This window comes from Betta splendens, chromosome 7 (assembly GCF_900634795.4).
Source record: "Betta splendens chromosome 7, fBetSpl5.4, whole genome shotgun sequence".
NCBI classification, from domain to species: domain Eukaryota; kingdom Metazoa; phylum Chordata; class Actinopteri; order Anabantiformes; family Osphronemidae; genus Betta; species Betta splendens.
The window spans coordinates 370,107-394,807 of NC_040887.2; the positions used below are offsets into that span (position 1 = coordinate 370,107).

The 24,701-nt window shown below is 45.7% G+C and overlaps 1 protein-coding gene across 2 annotated transcripts in view; it reads right to left on the bottom strand.

The window, feature by feature from the left end:
- The window catches only part of cacna1fb (calcium channel, voltage-dependent, L type, alpha 1F subunit), a 65,013-nt gene extending 40,881 nt beyond the window's left edge, over nucleotides 1-24,132 (bottom strand). For both annotated transcript variants that reach the window (XM_029155071.3, XM_029155070.3), the window contains exons 1-22: nucleotides 23,849-24,132; nucleotides 20,701-20,942; nucleotides 20,413-20,513; nucleotides 20,075-20,180; nucleotides 18,944-19,083; nucleotides 18,314-18,465; nucleotides 18,081-18,233; nucleotides 17,764-17,960; nucleotides 17,583-17,686; nucleotides 17,335-17,486; nucleotides 17,144-17,218; nucleotides 16,827-16,908; nucleotides 16,660-16,686; nucleotides 16,407-16,567; nucleotides 8,892-9,117; nucleotides 8,533-8,740; nucleotides 8,321-8,441; nucleotides 7,477-7,549; nucleotides 7,337-7,388; nucleotides 5,867-5,927; nucleotides 5,623-5,725; nucleotides 4,851-4,980 (exon numbers count right to left, since the gene is read on the bottom strand). In XM_029155071.3, the coding sequence (XP_029010904.1) occupies nucleotides 4,851-4,980; nucleotides 5,623-5,725; nucleotides 5,867-5,927; nucleotides 7,337-7,388; nucleotides 7,477-7,549; nucleotides 8,321-8,441; nucleotides 8,533-8,740; nucleotides 8,892-9,117; nucleotides 16,407-16,567; nucleotides 16,660-16,686; nucleotides 16,827-16,908; nucleotides 17,144-17,218; nucleotides 17,335-17,486; nucleotides 17,583-17,686; nucleotides 17,764-17,960; nucleotides 18,081-18,233; nucleotides 18,314-18,465; nucleotides 18,944-19,083; nucleotides 20,075-20,180; nucleotides 20,413-20,513; nucleotides 20,701-20,942; nucleotides 23,849-23,870 (2,688 nt within the window). In that variant the 5' untranslated portion in view covers nucleotides 23,871-24,132. The remainder of the gene's footprint in view (nucleotides 1-4,850; nucleotides 4,981-5,622; nucleotides 5,726-5,866; nucleotides 5,928-7,336; nucleotides 7,389-7,476; nucleotides 7,550-8,320; nucleotides 8,442-8,532; nucleotides 8,741-8,891; nucleotides 9,118-16,406; nucleotides 16,568-16,659; nucleotides 16,687-16,826; nucleotides 16,909-17,143; nucleotides 17,219-17,334; nucleotides 17,487-17,582; nucleotides 17,687-17,763; nucleotides 17,961-18,080; nucleotides 18,234-18,313; nucleotides 18,466-18,943; nucleotides 19,084-20,074; nucleotides 20,181-20,412; nucleotides 20,514-20,700; nucleotides 20,943-23,848) is intronic.
- Nucleotides 24,133-24,701: the final 569 nt, after the last annotated feature.

Consider the following 24,701-nt stretch of genomic DNA (forward strand, 5'->3'; position numbering starts at 1 on the left):
ATGTGGGTTTCTCCGTTCCCATTCACCGCACATTCTTTGCATGTAACCCCTCTGACTAGGGTTACTTGAGTAGTAGCATTCCAACAGAGCCTTGTTCTCGCATCTCAGCCATTCTTTCTTGTTCCAGTAGCCCACTTCTCGTCAAGGTGCTCTGGTTCCCCAACACCTGACGCAGACCTTGTTAGACCGGGCGACGTCTGAGCCGGTATATATATATATATATATATATATATATATATATATATATATATATATATATATATATATATATATATATATATACACACACTCTATTCTCACCCTCTCTATACACTCTATACACTCTATTCTCACCCTCCGCGAGATTGACGAGATACAAAACAAATGCTACGGCAAGGGGGAGCCAGGACGCCAGGTCAGAGGGGAGGTTTCACCATCTCCCCAACCGGAAATTGGGTACGAAGCCCCAATAAGCACAGATACGCTGAGTGAGGCAGCGACTGACCTGAAAGATAAGATCATGGCGAGATTGAACAGGCAAACCCGAACCCCACTACAACGGCTAAGTGAAGCTAGACCACCCGCGGAGGGTGAGAATAGAGTGTGTGTATATATATACATATACATACATACATACATATATACATATATATGTATGTATGTATGTATATATGTATATATATATATATAAAATAAAAATTATATTTGTATAATTAATATATTTATATAATTATATAAAATATAATAAATTATGTTCCATATATATATAGTACACAAACCTCATGCACTTCCAATGTGCCTGTGGGCCTGGATTACACATCACTGCTTCACCTGGTGCATGAATGTGCAATTGCAGGTCATTTCTTAAAAAAGGTTTAGGGGGCGTTAACAAGGCAGCCACACATTAAGTACATCACAGTGGGGGGTCATGACTGGTGTAGGGGGGCTTGGTGGAATTGTACCCAAGTCATGCTAATGTTATGACAAGATCCGTGGCAACGATCTGCTCTGCTTCCCAACTACATTTCTCCACATTCATCCACTTAGGTCTGCAGGGGGCGTCCTGCTGATGGAGGGACCAGGGCTACCGGGAAGTGGTTCCGTCCCTCCCAAGTGGGATGCTCTGCAGTTTTAATTGCATTAGTCATACACACTCGTCCAAGAATCTGGGGGCTCCTTAAGTATGGCTCTGTCTGCTGGACTCCTCGGAGAATTGGCAATCTCCCAAAGTTCCTCATACTTAGCCACATACACATACATTTAGGGTCGGGGGTGGGCTCTTTCACTGGGGCCTGGGGCTGAGGCCAGTTGTGGCCTCGCCAACTGGCCCTGGTGGAGAGATCACCACCCAGTTTTAACTGCAAAAAGACATTTAGGGCGAGGGGGGGGCACTGTCCGGGGGACACACTGTCAGCCAGCGGTCGAGCTCCTGGAGGTGTCCCCACCTTCAGTGCACTTTAGTTCCACACACTCACGTCCAAGCTGGGTTGTAGGGTTCTGGGGTGGGGTTGGGGGAGTTGGGCGGGGCTCAGGAGGAGCTGCCTACCCTCCCCACGAATGTGATCAAGCGAATGGTGTGGGTTCAAGAATGTATCTGAGAGTGCATTGGTTCACGTATAATTGACTAGTTTGTTGTGTGTTGTTATGGTGTATGTGTGTTGATGTGATGATGTGTGTTGTACGTGTGGGTGGGTGTATGCGTCTGTGTTTGTGTGAGTTTGTATTTGTGTGGTGCGGTTGGAGTGTGGGGGGTCCCGTTTCCCGCCCGGGGTACGTTGATCGTCTGCCTGGGTGGTCTTTTTTCCGCTGACCCCCACCAATTGCTGGCCTTGTGCTGCGGGCCCGGTGTGGTGCCAGGGGATGTGGTCGGGCCGATGGGGTAGGCCCCGCTCCGCCCATGTAGGGGTGGTGGACTGGGGGTGGGCCCCAATCTAGGCGCAGGGGCATCTCCTGGTGGGCTCCCTATGGACCGTGGGTCTTCGGGCTCCCTACGGACCGTGGGTTCTCGGGCTCCACTCTTTCAGGCCGATCCTCCCATCGGGGGGAGTGTTTTCCCCTGGTTCTCATGGGGCGGACAGCGTTGACCCACGGTGGCCCACTCTGACTTTGGGTGCTGTCTCTGTGGCTGCTGCAGCTCTGTGGGGGGCTCCGTGTGGGCGGCTTGGGTCGCAACACCTGCCCTGCTGGAACTGAAGGTGCGTGGGATCCCTGGCTGCTAAGATTCTCTCCTTTGCTTGTTGGATGGGTGTAGTGGCCGAGCTCCTCCATCACCCTGGCTTCCACAAGTGGCATTGTTCATGCACCAACGTCTGCCTCACCCTTTGGGTGAACAATGTTAAGCTACAGCCTTACTAACCTTGTAGTGGGACACTCAACACTTGAGCTGATAAATAGGCTTTTCAAATCCAACTGTAGGTATTACTGATACTTATAACTACCAATATCAATAATGAGTATGAAAATTGTGGTGTTGTATGTCATGACTTTTATTAAGTAATATGGGATATGTATAACAATGCACATATGTATGTATATGATATGTATATGTTTGTATGAGTATGCGCACATACCTTAACACTACTATTGTTATTAGTATTAATCTCCAAGGTAAACCACAGTACAACAGTTGTTTAGTTATGAATGTGTTAGCCTAAGGTACATCCCTGCTTATTTATTTTGCACCAATTGTTTACTTAACAAATTTGCTTGATTTCAGTGGCTGGCTGCACCCCTACCCCCCTCCCGCATACACACCCTAAAGCAGAAACTTAACCTGTCCACCAACACAGCAACATCACACATATTTGGGATTTGCTAATAAACCATTAAATAAACCATAAATCAAGAAGAGTATATATATTTTATATATACCCCTCTTGTTAAAGCAAAGCTGTCCATCACAATATGGCATTCAGTGTAAGATATGCTACTTGTTAAACTGCTGGACAGAACAAAAAAATAATAAACTGGTGTGAGTTTTATGACTGAGGAGCGAAAATTGTGGCCACAGTTGCGATTTTAAAAATATCAGTCCTCTGCGTTTCTCCCCAGAAGTCAGCGAAACAGTTCCATTTGAGTCTATGGGAGGAGGTATGACCACGACCGTGTGAAAAAATTATATTCATAGAGTTAAAACTGTGGCTGTAGTGACAAGTTAAAGGGAAAGGTTCTGTCTTAAAAAAACGTGTCCTCACACTCTAGCTGTGACCTCATGCACTCTAGCTCACACAATACACACTAATGGAAAAGCTGCTAATTCCTCACAAGCCACCCTAGGCTTGAAGTGCTATTAATCAGAAACTATTCCAGATATTAAAAAGTTGAACAATAGAATAATAGAACAGTTGAAAATTCCTTTGTAGTTTAAATGGTCTCTGTAGCTTAAAGTATGGTTAAACCTGAAAGTAGACAGGCTGAAGAGTAGTTCAAGATGGTTGTCTATTCATTTCAATGGGAAAAAAGTTGAAAAAGATTAACATTTCAAAAATAGCGCCCCCTCCTTAGTATGCTGCTGTAGTTAAAGCTGAAATTAGACTAAGCTAAAGCAGATTTTAAAATGGTTTCAAAAAAAGTTGTAAAAAGCTTAATAACTTGAAAAATATGAAAAGATATGAATGAGAAAAATAATAGCATAGTCGTCTCATCAAAAAAACGAATATTTAGATATTTAAAAAACAGACTGAAGAAGAAAAACTAAGCAGTGAATGCTGGAATCATTCACTGTTTGGCTGCCGTGAACAACAATACAGCATAAAATTTGACTTTTCTGTCCCTGTCTGTTTTTTCTGGTTCATCGTTGGCATTCTGAAGCTAGTTTTCAGCTCCTCTGAACATATGTAATCCAAAACTGATCACAGCACATACACACAGTTAGCAGTAGAATCCGTAACTTCATCCAAGAAAACCCGACAACAAAAGATTTATTGGAGCACTGGGATATTCAGTTGCGCCGTACTCTGGCTCATACAACTAAACATGAATATCAGACTGTCCTGTGGAACTCGCTGTCTTCTAAATAATCTTCAAAAGGACCTTCGGCCATTGAATATTAGTGCTGTACGCGTACGCGAGGAAAAACAATAATGGACAGAGCAGTTGCGCTCCAGCAGCCTGGCTCCGCCCCCTCTCAGCCTTACCATTACTAGGGCAGGTACAGAGGAAACCAGGTAGCACTAGTTGTAGTTTTTGAGCCAACGGCAAACCATCTGCCGAGGCGTCTTTTCATTCTTAAATACTACCCAACCTTGTTTTTGTCATCCCCCATTGAAAATCGATGAAGTTTTCCTTTGAGGACCAAAGAGACCCAAAGAAAGACTGACTGTCAAACCAAAGCATGTAACAAAACTGAAAACACTCCCCTACACAAAAAACCAAGACGAGGAAACCTGGCTTTTTCAAAAATGCAAACAAAAGCAAAAGACAGATGTAATTATCTGGCTGAAGGTGAGAATGTCTACCGGGTACATGGCCAACACAGGGAAAAACAGGGCTCACAGAATTATACAGCAAAAACAGAACTATACAGAGCAGACCCAAAAAGCAAGGAGGACATGACCTGGAGTCATAGCAGCAAATAGTTCAGCCAGGTGAACAAACGATATGATGTGGCCTGGCAACATTGATGGACGAGTAAGGGGTGAGTGCATGAGATGAAGTATTTAAGCTGATGCAGAGGGAAAGGCACAGTTGAATAAAATGAGTCAGGATCAGGGGCATGGACAAGGGGATTGAGTGTAAAACATGCAGGGATGGGCTGAGGACCATGACACCAGCTTCAAACAGAAAAGCTGGATTCACCTGGATAATTATGGTTATGGCTATCAGGGATGTTCTGCTGCTGTCAATTGTTATGCTGTGGTGGTGAGACTTACGTTGTTCCTGAAGGAGTGAGCTCTAATTGGATCCTCTGCTGCCAGCGAGCAGCTGCTGAGTATTATAAAGACGAGGATAAGGTTGGTGAAGATGTGGTGGTGGATCAGATAATGACAGGCCACACGGATGCTGGACAGAGAAAAGGAGGCAGCATCAATATGGTAGAAGATAAAACATGTAGATCACACATGGTCCTAAAAACCTGATTAATGTAGTAACGATTTATTATTCACAGAATATTAATTAACCCAGTGTTTGCAGTTGAAGGTGTCCTGTAAACAATTATTTCTATGGAGTAACTCCCAATGAAGCTTATCTCAAGGCCCTTGACAAGGTAGTGAAATCTCACAATGAGCAAGCTTTTAATTAAAAAACAATCAATGTTTAATTTTTCAATTTTAATTACATTTTAAAAACTCCAGCAATAGTCCTCTGTACGGTAGATAGTATTGAAGTGTCCTTCGTGCTACTGTATGTGGGATTTATGTGATTATTTGGAACCACTCTGTGTTTCTAGTTTAGTACCATGGGGCTAACCTACTCTGATTCACTGCCTTCAACAGAGAAGCTGCAGCATCATCACATAAACATATACTGTAGGTTGTGTCCATCTGGTATGTTTTAGGCAATTCCGGTCAATAAGAAATGGTAAGATAACAGCAGGATTAGGTGAAGAACTCTTTGTTACCATTGAGTCTGAAAGCAACAGGAATTGCTGGCTGCATGCTGCTGTTTTTTATATATAGGATTAAATCATGTGAATGGACTCACGGGTTTGTTTTGCTGAGGAAAAAGAATGCGCTGCCTTCTGGGATTGGAAGAACCTTCTCTTTAGGAGGAGCAAGATCAGCCATCTTCAGCTGGACTCCTCCATCTGTTAAACAGTTAAAGTTAAATTTACAATGTGAGCCACAGTAAGTGTGATAATGCAGACAGCACCAAACCCTGCAACAGGACATGGCAGGCGGTGGCAGAGGCCTAATTCAGTTTAGGAATATTTCTTCATTTGTCTCACCGTCATCTCCTTCAGGAATCTCCTCATCCTCCTCATACTCAGTGTCTTCATCAATGTCCACCTGCAGAGACAAACAGTCCTCCAAAACAGTCCTGCTTTGCTCTCATCAATGCCCTAAATGGTACTGTAAATGGTCCATACTTACAGCACCATTCAAAAGTTTGGGGTCACTTACAGTAGAAATGTTTGTTTGTTTGTTTGTTTGTTTTTGAAAGAAAGGCACTTTTTTTTGCAATGAACGATTCAGAAATACACTGTTTACATCACTAATGTGGTAAATGACTATTTTAGCTGCAAAAGTCTAATTTTTGATGCAATATTTACTTAGGTGTATAGAGGCCATCAACTGTCGCTGCAGTGAAGTAATGGTACAATGTGTCTGCTCATTGCGTCAGAGGCCCAGATTACCAGATTACCTCAACAAATTAACATCTAGAATGCCAAAGGCCTGCAATGATGTAATTGCTGCAAAAGAAGGAGAAATGGAGAGCAAAGTTTGAGGATTAAAAAAAAAATATTATTTCAAATACAAAATTATTTTTAACCTTTTCAATAAGACTATATTTTACATTCATTTTACAACTCATGCTGGTAAATAAAAGTGTGACTTTTATGGAAAACACAAGATTATCTGGGTGACCCCAAACTTTTGAACTGTAGTGTATACAGCGTTTTAACCACCCTTCCAGGACCCAAAGCGCTTTCATTAATTCACCCATTCACACACTGATGCAGCTGCTGCCATGCAAGCTCAAGGCACTCACTTGAAACATCAGGGGCAACTTGGGGGTGGATAGACATTTCCACATATTGACCACAGCAACGCCTCAAACCGCCAACCTTGCGGTTGGAGGGACAACCTCCCTACCGACTGAGCTATTGCAACAATAATGGATCTAAACAGCAGGTTGTTGGTAGTTCTTCAATCACTCATCTAACCTGGACAGGTCACCATCCATCCATCGTCTAACCGCAAGCTTTGGAGGTTGGTTTGGCCTGTTGCTTTGGCGGTTCGAGCCTTTGCCATGGTCAATATGTCGAAGGCAAGACACTGAACCCCAAGGTAAGATAACAGCAGATGTTCCAATGCTGGTGCTGGCATCAGTGTGTGAATGGATGAATGAGAAACAGAAGTAGTGTAAGCGTAGAAGTAGTAGTATATAAATACCTGTCCAGGTACCATTTATCTAACCTGGACAGGTCGCCATCCATCCACCATCTTACTTAAACTAAAATTGTAGATGTTAGATGGATAATATTTACTCTTTAATGTTTAATGTAACTACTATGTGAGAACAAAGAGAAATAAAAACCTATTAATTATTAATGTTTTTGACTCCCAAAAAATAAAATCGAGGTGAACACAGCTGCACTTTAAGTGGAAGCACCTCTGACATTTACAGTATTTCAGTTCATTCAGCTATACTGTAGTTTGAAGTGATTATTAGTAAAGGTCAGACCATCCTTCACCTTCACTTCTTCTTCCTCCTCAGGCTCTTCCTCAGCTCCTTCTTGCTTTTTACTGCAGAAACCACAAGACACTGTTTGGTAGGAACCAGTTTTTGCTGAATCACCTTTCATTTCCATCCCACAGTCTCTCCTGCACTCACTCTTTCTTCTTGTCTCCATCACCTCCAGCCAAGTTGTCAACAGCAATAGCTAAGAAGACATTCAGCAGGATGTCTGAGATATACTAAGGACACACAACACCAGAACGCCATCCGACAGTAGTAAAGTCCGGCTGCTTCTGGGATCATATGGAGCTAGGAGGTCTTTGAGTTGCTCCATCATTAGGTGCTTAGATCCTACATTTACGGGGACCTTCCTTCACACAGGCCTTTTCAGTCAGGAAGTTGAGTGCAATAGCTCAGTACTCCAGCTTCCTGGAGCTTTGTCACTTCCTATTTGTGTCTGGAAATTTGTCATTGCCTACACCTGTGTCTGCTAATATTTAAGTTCTGGGCCATGTCACCCATGTCATACTATCATTCATGCTCCTGTTTTGTTGCTGGTGTCAAGTTTGTTGTTTGTGTGTCACCTGCTCTGTTTGCTTTGCCCTATGTGTTGATTGTGTCTGAATTTGAGTTTCCCTTTTGTTCTGCATTTTCCCCTGCCTTAAATGGATCCGTTTTGCCTTTTATGTTTTGTCCTATCCTGCTCCGCGGTAATGCTCAGGTTCTTCTTCACGCTGTGATTTCCTCCTATCCGGTCATCTAGTCACAGCAAGTTCCTCGGTAGAATATTGTCATAAGTCTTTGTTAGGGTGCTCACTGCTTAAGGCTGCCTAGTTACCAGCCACCACCCATCTAGTCACTGCAGTTCAGCTGTACATGTACAGCACCAGTTCACAGCTAAGGTCTTTTTTAAGTGTTTGGAAGATTCATCATTAATTGTTGGTTTTTGTTTTGAATAAATAAGCTGAAGAGAAGTGAAACAGCCTGTTGTCAAGGATACAGTTACCACAGATGAAGAGGATGACAAAGTAAACACAAACAATCATCCCTGGAAATACTGGTCCTCCATAAGCCATGATGCCATCGTACATGACCACGTTCCAGTCCTCACCTGTCAGGATCTGGACACACAGTCATTTCTTTTAGATCATCTCATTCAGACTCTGATGTGCTCCTTATCTTTACATATCTTTACATATCTTACATCTTTACCTGAAAGCAGGTGAGAAGTGCTTGAGGGAAGGAGTCAAAGGTGCTGCGTTTAGTCTGGGTTTCATCGAAATTGAACTTTCCTCCAAACAGCTGCATGCCAAGGAGAGCAAAGATGATGAGAAAGAGGAAGAGGAGGAGCAGCAGGGAGGCGATGGATTTCATGGAGTTCAGCAGGGAGGCCACCAGATTAGACAGAGCTGTCCAGTGTCTAAGTAGGTGAAAAGACATCAGACGACGTAATGAGTAATCATACACAATAAAATGACTTGAAGAAATAATCAATACTAAAGACACAAACAAGGCAGCTTTACTCTGGTCCAGTAAAACCTTGGTCGGACCAGAACTGCTGTGTTTCTTACCGTGTGACTTTGAAGATACGCAGCAGGCGGACACAGCGCAGCACTGAGATCCCCAGAGGAGGCATGATGTCAAGTTCCACCAGGATGGTCTCCACGATGCCGCCACACACCACGAAACAGTCAAAGCGGTTGAAAAAGGCTACAAAGTAATGAGCCAGCCCCAGACTGTACATCTTCAATAGCATCTCCACGGTGAACAGAGACAGCAGCACTTTGTTGGCAATGTCTGCAGACAAGCACATGAACAGGTCAGTGCCTGCATGTGAGAAAAGTGAAAAAACGTGAATCAGCTGATCGTTTAATTAGTTGATAAACCTGTGTTTTCATTTTTCATCTGATGTGAACCACAGTAAAAAAAAATATAGTAAAAATTTCTGATCAGGAAATTTATACCACAGAAAATCAAATACTTCACCATCAATGTAATGTTCATACTGTATGTTATTTCATTATTTCTCTATGATTGAATTTTGTCAAAGCAGCTTCATCACTAAGTGCATTATTATTACATAGTTCAGTAAAATATTCTCACTGTAGTTAGTGTTAGCTTGTCTTTATTGTTTTGGAAGCAAATGAAGTTTAAAGGAACACTTTTTAATGGGGGTTGACCAAAAACATGTCGAGTAGTACTGTATTTAACCTTACAAACCCCTGCAGAGCCCCATGGGGCTCTAACAAATGTAAGAAAATAGGCTCTGGGGGACACTCAGATTCCTCCATATTTTCATCTTTTCCTCTGCCTAAATGCTTCCTGGATTTCTCTGTACCTGTCCAAGCAATGGTCAGGCTGAGAGGGGGTGGAGCCAGTCTGTGCGTAGTCCACATGTGGGGGACTGAGTATAAAAGACAACACCTGAAAGACGGAGCGCGTTCGCAGAGTGAAGTTTTTTTCAAGATGCTAAAATGGTGCTAAAATGGGGGTGGCCTCATTAACATTTTTAATACCTTCCCCAGACAGACCAAGGAGGGGGCTGCTGACAATCGGCTCATGAGTGTCACAGTTTCTGGACCTGCTCCTTGTTTTATTTTGAAGTCCTTCCTGTCGGTAATGTTCTGGTTCTATTCTCAAGTCTACTTCTGCTGTTATTTTGAAAGGACTTCCGGTTCATGTCACGTCACAGCTGTTCCCTGCCATTCATTATCCACACCTGCATCGCATCAGTAATCAGTCACCTAGTATTTAAGCACCACCTCTCACCCCAGCACCTTGCCAGATTGTTGCGTGATTTCCACCACTTTCCAGCGTCCTGTATTCTAGTCTAGCCTTGTTATCTTGGACCCTGCTACTGAACACCGATACCGATTCTGTCTAGTCCCTGTCTGCTCTGTACGCCTTAGTCCTTGATCCTGTCTGGTAACCACCTTGCACGCTAGCTTGACGATGACCCTGCCTCTGACGGAACGGTACTGTGATCTTGATCTCCTTGTTAACGAATCTTGCCTGCCCACGATACGGATTCTGCCTGATCCTTTGTTTTACTTAGCATTGCCTACCTGTGTATGACCCTGCCTGATCTGAACTCTGTCTTTTGGAATAAATCCTCATTTATCATCGCCAAGCGTGTCTGAGCTGTGCATGTGGGTCATATCAATGAGGCGCTGACATGAGGGTGTGATAAGTGTGTGATCAGCAAGAGGGCACTGACAATTGACTGAAATCAGTAAAAAACAATCACTTCATCATGTAGGTCTACAGTAGCTTATTGGCTGGTGTAAGTACTTTTCTACAGCTATTGGTCTTTTGGCAAGGCGAAGAGGTGATAGTGGGAAACTGTTAATCAAGGGAAAATGATCATCACCGGAAAAAAACAATAAACAATGAATACAGGCACACCTGACATAATCGGACCCATCAATTGGACACATCGCTATAAAAGCACTGTTACAGGATGAAGTGAATGTTGTGTAATAATTTATGAAGTCCATAAAATCATCACTGCTAAGAGTTAAGGAGACAAGGGTATGGAATAATATATCACCTAACAGCACTCATTGTGTTACGTGTGAGGAGGAGACCCTGTTAAGTATACAATAACTACAGTGTGTTTTACGGACCTAGATAAAGCAGGAGGGTGGGAGTACAGCGTCTCAGCAAACACTTGACCTGGAATGACCTGATATAGAGAAAGTAAGGGTTTAAGGGAGTGTGCTACACATTCACCTGCACTCAATTTTACGCTGATTGGGATGTATGAAGGAAACATGCGTAGATTAGTACTTAGTAGAGATTGCTAAACTAAACTAACTAACTACAGCAACTAACAAGAATAACTAACTAGAACTGAATCTAGTAGGACTTTAGGCAATTCTTTATAAATGAAGTCCCAGGGGTTTGACCAGTTAAACTGTTTCTGAGCTCAGTCACTCATCTACTGCAGCTGCACTGTTGGCATTGAGACGAAAGGTGGGGAAATCAAGCTCATTCTGCTCTTTGAAAGCAGAGTTTCACCCCTGCTAATCAGGCTTGTTTCTGCGAAATCATAATGGTTAAATATAACTTTACTGTATGAATGAGCAACTGTTTTTTTAACTGAATTTTATGTTTGAGGACTGAAAACACGCTCACGATTCAGAATCAAAATGTCAGTCCTTCTGCTTTTCTCCCTAAAGTCGACCACGACTGAGTGGAAATAAAATATGTTCAGTGAAAACTGGCTGTCGTGACGAGTTAGAGATTTTTGTCTTAAAAAAAAGTGCCCTTGCATTCTAGCTGTGATATCGCACACCCTACAGTAGCTGACGCAACACACATGTATTCTGGGTGTAAACGGGTGTAAAAATGTGACCATTTTAGATGCTGTCATGAACCTGGGCTGTTTCTGTGTTTTCTGGTTTGTCATGTCCATTTCCTGTTTTATTTTGGTGTTCCCGGTCTTGGTTCCGGTCTGCTCCAGTTTGGTTCACTTAGTCATGTGTTTACTTCCTGTTTTTTTTATGCACTTCCGCTTCTGTCCTGTCTTGCCTAGTTCACATTTGTCTCCTGTCATGTCATCACCAGCTGTGTCTCGTCATCAATCACCTCCCTGTATTTAAGCACCTGCACGTCCTTTTGTTCTCTGTCAGTTAGTTGTTCGTTGTGTGCTCAGTTGTCAGACCCACCGTCTGTATCCAAGTAAGTTTTCTGGTTTTGTTTTGACTCGTGCCTGCCCTGACTGCGCTTTGCCTTGTCCCTGCCTGTACCTCTGCCTGGATATCGTGACCCTCAGTTTTTGACTACTGCCTGCCTGACTTCTGTTTTGCCTGCTGTTCTTGGATAATATTGAATAAACTCTATTCATCCCTGATCCTGTCTCCTGAGCTGTGCGTTTGGGTCCTTCATCCCTGTCTGCTCGCGGTGAGCCCTGACAGTACTAACTGACCAGACTCGGACCCAGCCAGCCGTATCAGACAGGTGTTTTTGTTTTGTTGTTGTTTTTTCTCTCGCCCGGTGTTATTTTTTACGGGACACTCGCTTTTCTTTGTTTTTTCCCTCACCATGCCGTTTTCATGGCCTGGATTACCGGAAGATCTCCGTTGGTGCTTCGCGGGGCTCGCTAAGGAGTACGCGGAGGCTTCCGGTGTGAAGGCGCGGCTCCGCGTGGTGAAATTGGCGGTGGAGATTCTTGAGGAGGAGCACTGGTGGTTCCACTACCCTGGGGTAAGGGCGCTGTTCGCCAGCCTCCAGACGCTGCGGGCAGAATTGAGATGCGCTCGACGAGCGGCGTCCGCCCGTGAGTCACCAGCTGCTTCCGCCACCGTTCTCTCAGTCGCCGCGTCGTCGGCCGAGGTTCCAGTCGGCGCTTCGCCGACTCAGGTTCCCAACTCCGCCTTGCCGCCTGAGGAGAGGGAGTCGGCTCCCCGTCGTTGTCGCGACAGGATCTGTCGACAGAGTCCCAGGTCTGACACCCTCGCTCCGGAGGGGTCGACTTCCCTGGTCGAGGCTCCTCCTCTCCCAGCTAAAGATTTCCCCTGTTACCCGGACGACACCCCCACCTCCATTCCAGGCATGTCTGACAGCCTGTTCTCCAGGATCCGCCGCCAGTGCTCACCCCCAGTTGTGTTCTTCCTGGCGCACCTCCTGGAGTCTGCCAACACCACCACTGATCCAGACGCCAGACAACATTTTCTCCAGGAGGCAGTGGCCCTGGTTCTCAGAGTTCCCGTGCTGTATGAGGCCTGGAATTATGAGGAGTAACAAGCGGAGTCAGCCCCTGTGCTCCAGTCTGCGTCAGCCCCTGTGCTCCAGTCTGCGTCAGCCCCTGTGCTCCAGTCTGCGTCAGCCCCTGTGCTCCAGTTTGCGTCAGCCCCTGTGCTCCAGTTTGCGTCAGCCCCTGTGCTCCAGTCTGCGTCAGCCCCTGTGCTCCAGTCTTCGTCAGGCCCTGTGCTCCAGCCTGCGTCAGCCCCTGTGCTCCAGCCTACAGACACCACAGGCTCTTCACCTGCCTTGAACTCTGTTGCTGCCCGGTCAAGCCCAGCTCTGGCCCAGTCAAGCCCGGCTTCTGCCCCGTTGAGCTGTGCTGCCCCCCAGGCAAACCAGGTCTCGACCCCTTTTCCTGTCGTCATGTGAGGATGCTGTTCTAGGCCCCGTCCCTGTCGGCTCCTGTGAGGATGCTGTTCTAGTTCCCGTTCCTGTCGGCTCCTGTGAGGACGCCGTTCTAGTTTCTGTTCCTGTCGGCTCCTGTGAGGACGCTGTTCTAGTTTCTGTTCCTGTCTGCCCCACGGAGGACCCCACTCTAGTCCCCGTCCCTGTCGGCTCCTGTGAGGACGCCATTCTAGTCCCCGTCCCTGTCGGCTCCTGTGAGGACGCCGTTCTAGTTCTCGTTCTTGTCGGCTCCTGTGAGGACGCCGTTCTAGTTTCTGTTCCTGTCGGATCCTGTGAGGACGTCGTTCTAGTTTCTGTTCCTGTCTGCCCCACGGAGGACCCCGTTCTAGTTTCTGTTCCTGTCGGCTCCACGGAGGGCGCCGTTCTAGTTTCTGTTCCTGTCGGCTCCACGGAGGACACCGTTCTAGTTTCTGTTCCTGTCGGCTCCACGGAGGACGCCATTCGTGTTCCTGTCGGCCCTGGAGGGGTCGTTCGTGTTCCTGTCGGCCTTGGAGGGGTCGCCCCTGCTGCAGTTCCTGCCACAGTTCCCACCGACCTCCAGGAGGAGGTCGCGCCGGCTGCGATTCCTGCCGCAGTCCCCACCGACCTCCAGGGGGAGGCCGCGCCTGCCGCAGTTTCTGCTGCAGTTCCCCACAACCTCCAGGAGGAGGTTGCGCCGGCTGCGGTTCCCCACGACCTCCAGGAGGGGGTCGTTCCTGTTGCTGCTTCCGCTGCAGTCCCTGTCGGCCTCCAGGAGGGGGTCGTTCCTGCTGCAGTTCCTGGTGGTCCTGCAGAGACTTTTGTTTTTGTCTCTTTGTGCACAGGAGTCGTTCCGGGAGGTGCAGGAGGTTCTTGCGGAGCATCGGCTCCTGGTGATCCAGCACCGGCCACGTTAGTCTCAGCTCCTGGTGGCCCGGTCCCGGCCACGCTCGTCTCGGCTCCTGGTGGTCCGTTCCCGGCCACGCCTGCATCGGTTCCTGGTGGCCCGGCTCCAGCCATGCCTGCATCGGTTGCACCACCACGCCTGCATGTCTGTCGCCGTCTTTGGTTCCGGCTCAGTCTCTACGTCTGTCTTCGTCTCTGGTCCTGGCTCCGTCGCCACGTCTGTCGCCGTCTCTGGTTCCGGCCAAGCCTGCACGTCTGTCGCCGTCTCTGGTTCCGGCCACGCCTGCACGTCTGTCGCCGTCTCTGGTTCCGGCTCCGTCTCCATGTCTGTCTTCGTCTCTGGTTCCGACTCCGTCGCCACGTCTGTTTTCGTCTCCGGTCCTGTCATCGTCTCCGGTATTGGTTCCGGCTTCTCGTCCGCCATCGCCCCTGGTTCCGGCTCATCGCTGGCTCTCATCGCGTCCGACTGACTGGTGGTCTTGGCGCAGCCTGCCGCAGGGGTGGCGCTGCCTCTTGCGTCGTCGGCCACCTCGGCTGCCCTGCCGCTGGGGCAGCTCCCCGCCTGGAGGATGCAGTCACCGGCCGCGACAGTGGTACGGTCTCTACCGTCACCAGCCACCTTGACCCATCGGCCTCCTGATGCCTCGGCCGCCTGGGGGATGTCGTCGTTCGTGTTGGGTCATTGGAGGCATCTTGTGGACCTCCTCGGACGTTGGGTCAGCCCTTGGGCACTGGGGGTGCCGCTCTGGCCCAGCGGCTGCTGGGCAGGATCTCCCCTCGCCTCCACTCTCCGTGAGAAGGGAGAGTTTGGACTACAATAGCTCCTGTGCCTTGGACTTGTTTAGTCTGGTGTGTTGGACTCTGAGTTATTTTTTGTTGTCGGGTGGGTTTTCCCTTGTTTGTCGGTTTCAGGTGTGAGTTTTGTTTTGAGGGGAGTTCTCATTGTGCCCCCCTGTTGGTGTCCTGTTGGTGACCTCCCTCCGCCCACCCTGCTCGGCTTTTTGTTTTCTTTGGGGCGTCTGGAATACGCCCGTGGGGGGAGGGCTCTGTCATAACCCTGGGTTGTTTCTGTGTTTTCTGGTTTGTCATGCCCATTTCCTGTTTTATTTTGGTGTTCCCGGTCTTGGTTCTGGTCTGCTTCAGTTTGGTTCACTTAGTCATGTGTTTACTTCCTGTTTTATTTTCATGCACTTCCGCTTCTGTCCTGTCTTGCCTAGTTCACCTTTGTCTCCTGTCATCAGCTGTCATCACCAGCTGTGTGGAATAATATTGAATAAACTCTGTTCATCCCTGATCCTGTCTTCTGAGCTGTGCGTTTGAGTCCTTCATCCCTGTCTGCTCGCGGTGAGCCCTGACAGATGCAGCGCTTAATCCTGCCGCTTTTCCCTGTTTTCTCTGGACATAAACCATCAATGTAAACCCTTTGCAGCCCAAGCCTATTTTTTGCTATTTTTGGGGTGGGGGAGGGGAGGTATGCACATGCAGAGCATAGCTCCACATGCAGAGCATATCTCTGCAACTATTAGAGCTATTTGAATGCATTTGGTGTCATTATTTAGTATCTAGTGTACTGTATGTGTTACCTGTGAAATGTTAATGAACCTGGAAGACAACACAAAGAAGAAATATCCTAGCTTCGTCTGAAAAATTGCAACTACAGTATGATACTATCTTAGTAAACTGAGGCCTCAGTTCCTTCAAACATCTATAAATTGTATCAGGGTTAGGGTTAGGGTCATCTCAGCAAAGGAATAATTGTTATAACACAAAGCAGAATAAAATTCCTATTGTAATATCTAAGTATTTAAAATTAGTATCTAAATAAGTAGCTAAATATTTAATCATATTCATCTAATATGCATTTATAAGGGTCACATGTTTGGACAATTTGGTCATTTTAGCTAATAAAATGTCAAATTTTTGCTAGCTTGCTTTTCAGCAGTTAAGTATCCCTTTAAAACTTCTGTTTTCGTGATTTCTTTCAACAAAGTCTGTGCGTGACTGCTGTGTGTTTAATAACCTCGGTTGTTAGTCATTATAAGAGGAAAACTGTGAGTAACAGTTGGTACCTTGGACTTGCGTCAGCCAGTCGGGTTGGTTGTAGTGCTCGGAGGCGCTGAGAGATGTGTTAAGGAAGACGAGCAGTAGAACAAGCCAATAGAATGTCACTGATTTAACTGCAGTGCGACAGTTTCTGCGACAGACTCGATTCCAACGTCGCAGCATTCGACTGATGGAAACATAGAAAAAAGACAATTATTACATTATTAATTATTAAAGTGTTGCTCAGTACTGAACAGTACGAACGGTTAGTGAACTCACCAGCAGCTAATCTTCATGATCTGAGCACTGAAAGGAGACAGACGCAACTTAGTTTACTGTTAGTGAACATCACAGCAGGAAGATGTAAATAGGCAGATGGGTAGAAAGGTAGACAGGTAGGAAGGTACTGTATATAGGTAAAGATGCAGACAGTGTGTGTGTGTTACCAGCAGGCCTGGCAGCAGTTTGCATGCTCCTCGTCAATGTTCTCAGTGTTTTCAGAGGCTGTTTCACTGGCAGGAAGACTTGCTGACAGGCAGACACACAAAAAAACGCAATTGCTGAAAGACTGGATCAGTGCTTGCACATAAAACCCTGGAATTTTCACGGAAATGCTAATAAAATACATCCTGAAAAGAAGAGTATAAAACACTGGGCCTAAGAGAGTAAAGTCTCCTGATTAGAAACAGGGTCACAAAGATTTGAGGACAGACAGAGACCCAGATACTTGACAGACAGTCTACATAGAACATAGAACACTCACCATGGGTCTCATTGGAGTGACTAAACCAGCCAAACTTTGTCCTCTTCTTATCAGACAAATCCCCCAGAGATGGACCTGAGACACAGAGTGGAACCATTCATGAAACTAAACTAACAACCCTCAAACTTACATGTAATGTTTGTGGAAAGTAAAAAATTGGAGCACAGCCCGGCTCTTGGCCTCTGTCTTACGCGGATTCCCATCCTCGTCCAGATCGTCCATGTCTTCGGCTTGAGTGATCCAGTCCATGTATCCGCACAGATCTTCCTCCATCTGCTGCTTCTCTCTTAGCTTCTGGAAATCTCCCCGAGCCTTGGCCTTCTCTCTCTCCTTACTGAACTCTCTGCAATGTTCACACAGTGCCATTTACAAACATAACTGAGGATGTGTTTGTTTAACATTAAGTTTTTGAGTTTTAAGTTCATAAGTGATAGCAAACCCGCTGAGGACTCCCAGGACCAGGTTGAGAACGAAGAATGAGCCAAAAATCACCAGACTGACAAAATAAACCCAGGGCAGCTCAAACCCGATGGCATCATTCATCTGCACACACATGAAATGATCAACCCTGACACCGAGCTCAGGAAGTGGGCATGCCCTGTGGGAAAAGGGGTTGTTACCCAGTACAGAACATCGGTCCATCCCTCCATGGTGATGCACTGAAACACAGTCAACATGGCGAAGAAGAAGTTGTCAAAGTTGGTGATGCCTCCATTGGGTCCATCCCACCTCCCCCGGCATTCGGTTCCGTTTATAATGCACTGACGACCATGGCCCGCATAGGCACATGGAACCGGATCATCCTCTACATAGTTATCTGGAAAGATGAAGTAGAGTGTGATGAGATTAGATGATAAGATTACTGTATTTACTGTAACGTTAGTTATTGTAACACTGCTGCATTGATCATATCTGTGACTCTGTGAACTGGGTTTACCAGTTCCTGTGTAGTAACATGTCTTGTGCATGCGTCCAATGAAAAGCTCTAGACCAATGATGGCATAGATTATGATGACAAACAGAACCAGCAGGGCAATGTGGAGCAGAGGAACCATCGCCTTCATGATGGAGTTCAGAACAATCTGCAGACCTGACAGGCAAACACACATGATGAGAACATATACACACAGCAAACACATGCTCACGCTATGCCTGACCTCTTAGACTCACTGGGAACTCCAGACACTAGTCTCAGTGGCCTCAGGACTCTGAACGCTCTCAGAGCCTTAACATCTAGCCCTCCAGGTTTCCCTGGCATGTGGTGAGTGGTTGCTTGCTCTCCAGATTTATGAGTCAGTGTCTCTAAGACGACACTGAACAACCTGCACAAAACCAACAGAAGAAGAAGAAGACGGTGAGGGACAGTAGAATGTAATGTTCCTGTCAGAGCAGCAAACAGTTTGTGATACTGTGAACAATGTTGACCTTGAAACAGATAGGCATACGTAATCTGCATAAAAGGGGAGATAAAATGTTAATAGGAGTCATCCAGATGTAAACTTTTGCTGAGATGGTGGTTTTTGGTCACCACCTACATCTTTTACTAAAACCATAAGAAACCCAGAAAATAGTCCCTATCGCAACAAGAGATGAATAGCTTTTCATATCATTTCTGACTGTAAAGTAGAGTAGAATGTCCTGAGGCCAGATTAGCAGAAAAACAATATTCGCTATCATCATTGTCATAGGGGCTCATTCAGTCAGTATGCTTTTCATGCAGCGAGGACACTCACAGGCAGCTGGTACCCACACTCTCAAATTCTTCCCCCAGTATATTTTTAAATGAATGTGTTTCCTTACCCGACAATGACAATGACGAAGTCCAGAAGGTTCCAGCCATTGCGGATGTAAGAGCTGGGATGCATCACTAGGCCATAGGCAAGGATCTTCAGGAAGGTCTCCACAGTGAAGATGATGAGGAAGACGTACTCCACTTGTTCCTTAAAGGTGCAAGCACAAGCAAAATCCACATTTTGGGCATGCTGGTACATTTCTATGACTCTCTGGTTCATGTTAACACACTCTGGGTGTGTTAGAAGTGCACATACTACTTATTTCACATTCTGCTACTTTAGCCAATCCTATCTAAGCACAATTTGTGTTGTAATTTAAATATTGTTGACGGTAAACAGACCACTCACATAACCATCTGTGGTCCTGCCCAGACAACCCCAAGATACCAAAACAGTATTTCCGACGCATACAATTGAACAGAGTGGATCTGCAGCACAGCCCTGTATCACAGACAGCAATGAGCTCCAGTGACACAGAACTGAGCAGCTACTGCCATGGTACAGGGTTCTGTGTGTGCTCAGGTCATTTACAGTCTCAGACAACCATGAGGTCCATTCACTACCAGCCTCCCTGTGTTGTTTTTGTTGTTAACAGGCCATTATTGTGCTGTTAGTGTGTGTTAGCCTTTAGTGTGCTGTACGTTGCTAGTTTTAGCCACACATCAGTAAGCTGTATGCTTTGACCTGTGACCGCTGTGACATCATACACTCTTTAGCAAATAGGCAGAGTCTACTTTAAGTACACAAGTGTCAAACATTACACTGGATCTCACACAAGAGTTTTAAGAACCAGAATTAGATTTAGAAGAAGTGAATATTCATGCCCCACAGAGGATAAACCCTGTCGATTTCATGACCCCAGCTTCAGCTACTTTTCAAATAAGAATAAAATCAATATATGTGAATAACCGCCTGAAAAATATGACTTTTTTTGTTGCAATAAACATTAAGAAACTGTTAATGACAAGAAACTGTGAACTGAGAGGATTCTACACACCTGACAGAGGACACATATTCTAACCTGAGTCCAGCTAACACACTCTAAAGTACCTCCAGTGTCCTCACATTTTTATTTTATGTTTCAGACCTGGGAGCTTCTTATTGTGTTTGTGTAGTTGAGTATTTGTGTGTCTCTCACTAGGTCGTGGTTGGTGGAGTTGGAGTCATCCTCAGGAAATGGTTTGGAAACTCCCAGAGCAACACAATTAGCAAAGATGGCTAACAGGATGAAGATGTCAAACGGTCTGAGAAACTCGTGAAGGAAAGGTGAGCAGGTAAAACACCACAAACACTGTTTCACTTGAATGTTACATAATGATGCTGTGTACATACATGCACCACAGGAAAAATGTACACAAACTGAACAAAATTGTTAATTGTGTACTTGTTTGTAGTAACATAATTAGCGTGAAATGTTATTTTTAATCATCTGCAAACTGAGTCTCTATAAAGATGATTGGTCACAATGAAGGATACTTCCACTCCACGATGTGCAGAGCAGCTCGTCTGATTGGGTTGTTGAGTTTCAGACAGAACAAGGCTCGAGGCGCTCGTTGGACCTGGTTAGTGCCCTGCACCTATGGAGGATGAGTGGCACTGTTGTCGTCATCATCATCATCATCATCATCATCATCATCATCATCATTACCTTCATTATCCATCCACTAAACTAAACAGTCTTATGTTAAGGTATACGACATGTTTAATGTGTCTGTTTTCCATTAATGGTTTAGTCCATTATTGTTTCTTATTGTGTTGTCTCACCTGTTTCTTATTGTGTTGTCCTCTTTTTCTCTGTGTTCCAGTTGAACTTGTGGTTGAGTGAAGTGTGTCAGTCCTCTTCATCCTCACACCTTCCTCGTTTTCTCCATCCAGTTCTTCATCCCACTCTGCATCCCTTTGTTGACCTCCTGCTCCACCTCCTCCATCCCCCTCTCCCTCTTCTGCTCCATCACCTCCTCCATTCTCTCTGTCCACAGTGTTGGTGTAACTGTTACAACCAGCACCTGAAGACAGAGAATGGTTCAGTCATCAGCCCATTTCAGATGTGCACTGGAATCCAGACATTTAGGATATAAAAGAGTCACCATGTGTGAACAGAACATTTGGCATCATGTGGACTTGCATCTCTGGTCCAGATACAGTACTGCAATGATGGGTCAGTGGGAAGAAGTCTTGTGTCTATTGTACATCTAATACAATCGTCATGCTATAGTGCAAAACTGTCCTATGTTAAAAAAAGCCTGCAACTTTTGCCTTGTCTCTGTGGTTAGGACTGATCCCCTCCACTGTACAGAATCTGAGGTGATTCATTCGTGAGCTTAGGTAGCTCTGTGATTCCAGACATGTATTAGAATGAAGCAGCAGATCATCCAGCAGCTTGTGAACATGTGCTGTAAGGACTTGATTCTAATGAAACCTGTCAACATCACTGGGTTGTTTGACTGAAGGTCCAGTCTGAGCAGAGAGAGAAGGACGAGTTTCCAGAAGAGGTGAAAGCAGAACGATGTGGTGAACAGCTGTGACCTAGATCTGTGTGTGTGTGTGTGTGTGAGAGAGAGATAGAGAGATAGAGAGAGAGAGAGAGAGAGAGAGAGAGAGAGCGAGAGAGAGAAAGAGAGAGAGAGAGAGAGCGATCTGGGCTATGTACAGTATGTGTTAGTACCTGAGCACCCTTACTTAACACACAGGGAGAACGCTGATTCACTCTCTTAGCCCTCGTTTCATGATTTTCTAGAGTGCCTGTGCAGGTCTCACAGGTGTCCACTGGACTGACGCAGACAAGAAGCTTTTACACTTTTACACTACACTTGCCTTTCTAATAGTGGTAGAGTGACTTTCTGCAGGTAGGAGGATGCAAAGAGAGCAAGAGACTGGACCAGAACCTCAAGTGTGTAAATAAGTTCCTTCTGTTTCTCTACTTCAGATGATCTGCTCTGTCAGCAAGGGATAAGCTGATCGCTGTGTCTGCCTCAGCACAAGCCAGAGGTACAGAAGTAATCAGATTCCTCCTCTGCTGTGTGTAAACACCCAGCGGCTTCTCCTCAGCGGCTATAGGCTTCTCAGCAGAGATAAGATAAGTGACCTGTGAGATGCTTTGCTAGTGATGAGTGTGAATCAGGTTGTTTCTCCCCCAGTAACAGACGCCTGGTTCGGTGGAGCCACCTGTGTCGTAATGTGTGGTATGTGCAGCTACGAACAACAGGGAAAGAAGAGCACAATGGCCATCATTGAGCGTCCTTATCTGAACCAGCAGTTGACATTGGGACGGCGCAGGTCACAGGACTGTGGGTCACATTGTTCTTCTTGGCTGTGGACTAGCGTCTTCGCCCGCAGGACAACAAGAACCGACTAATTATCCCCGAATTATCCTGAGTCAACTCGCATCATGGTGAGCACAGAGCGGAGAGCGAGTGTGTGTTGGAGCGTCCCACCACTCGTCCGCCTTGTTAACTTTCTACTCGTCTCTGTGCCGCTGGGTTTCTGTGAGTGTGATTTAGTGCGGGTCACGCTGCCCTGCAGCCTGGTCCAGCTGGAAGGTCGACAGTTCAGTGAGTGCTGGGCACTTTCTTTTCTTCCTCACTGCTCACACAGCAGCAGCAGCAAAAACTGCATGATACTAACTCCACTAGCTCCTGCTTAGTGTGTGTTTTTATCTGAAAACATCAGACCCATCCTGTAAGATGACGCTGCTGCTCCTGATGTGAAGCAGTTATAACATACAAAAACGCACAGGCATGTGTTTTAAAGCTCATCCTGGACTCTGCTTTATCTGTAGCCTTCTTATGGTTACTGCAGTCGTTTTGATCTGTGGATCAGTTTGACTGCTAGGACGAGATGTCAACGTCTCTCAGGAGAAGCCTTTGAAGTTTAAATTGGTTAAATAAGCCTCATTTTACGGAGGAAAGTCAGATTAACCATGCTTCTCATTTCAGTGCCAGTGTTATCAGACATCGGTGGAGTCTGTCTGATCCTGGCTCAAAATCAGAAGGATGAATGAATAACTGGTGACCTCATCAAACCTGATCTGAAACAGTGTATTTCAGAAGCATCACTGAAATATATATACAGAGACTTGAACCCTCAAAAGCTCCTGACAAGACACTTCAAACCCGCTTTAGTGAAACACAGCTCCAGTTCAGGTTCTGGAGGCAGACCAGGTCTCATTAGTGACCCAACAGACCTGCGAGTGTTGGAATCTCTTCCCTGCCCTCATTTCCACCCTGGGCTTTGTTCTGCTGGAGGTTTAGCTCTGTTACAGGAAGCAGTCCCTTCTCAGTGGGATTTGTTGGGTCTACTCTGAAATCACTTGTCTTGTAGTATTTCAGTTAAACAAATGAACTGAACTTCGCTTAATCTGACTTTAACCCATTTCCAGTATCGCTGAGCATCTTTGCTCTGTCACTTGTTCCCTACTGCACCAACACATCCAGACTGCTTTGTCTGCTTGATAACGGCAACAGTCAGAAACTGCTTCCCTTCGACAGTCATTGGCGAAACTTCACTGGACATGTTGATATGGTATAAGACTCCAGTGAAGTAAAGTGAGCTCAAACGCTCTGTCCAGATCTATTTAGGGACCTGCTGTTTAACTTACAGAATAGTGTTTATTCATTACTAAATCTTGAATCCAAACATCCACCACAGCACCTACAGAAACTCTGTTTTCGCCTGATAGTACTCAATTATTAGTTGAGTAAATTCAAACATTGCTAGCTGCTCCTTCGTCAAGATGGAGAAAGTAATGATCAGCTCTGAATGGAACCGGCTGCTGGTCATAAATCAAAGAGCAACTGGAGGCATAAACTGAGGGATTAAAAGCTGGAACCACTTTCATTACATAGAAACAACAGTAGGACTTGTCTCAAGCAACCGAATGTTCACGCATTCATGCACCAAACTATCTTCTTACTTGTTCGGTTCTCCTCATACATGTCCACTGGTTCCGTCTCAGCTCTGAGCAAACTGAACCATCTTTAATCCTGCACTTTCTTCTGTGGCTTCACAGAAAACTTGTCATCAGACAATCAGACACCGATTCAATGTGCATCTGCCGATCAGTTCATCGACTCAACGATTTATTGCTTTCATCCAACACGTGAGAAAAGGTCGGAGTACATGAAATAATCCAGAGAGGCGAGTTCAGCTTCTCTTTCAGCTCGGCTTCACTAATCTGACTCTCTCTCCATCTCTCTCCCAACTGGGGATTAAACAGAAACAGCTCTGTGTTAAAGGGGAGGGACATGAATTAAAGGCGCAGCCTCCATCCACCTAAAATAGATTTTATATTTACATTAATGGACCATGTCCACTTTGGAATCCCACGAGGTTGATCAAACACCAGTGGTAATAAATGAATCCACCCTAATGACCTCAGCTCCAGGTTCTCTGGCGGGTCTGAGAGGAGCAGGACTGCATCACATAGTGAGAGATGGATGGATGGATGGATGGATGGATGGATGGATGGATGGATGGATGGATGGATGGATGGATGGATGGATGGATGGATGGATGGATGGATGGATGGATGGATGGATGGATGGATGGACTGTCGAACAGATAGATGATGATGATGTGTGTGCCACTAAGCCTGTGTTTTAAGCCCTTCATAATCCTGCTGCTGGACTCAGGGAGGATTTACAGCTTTCCCTCTTTTCTCTCTGTGTCATGTTGTGAGAGTCAAACACAATAAACCTCAGTAGAAGTGTCTGACTTTTTCTCATTGGTTGACAGTGTTAGAGGGTGGCTGGATCTGAGTTTATCTC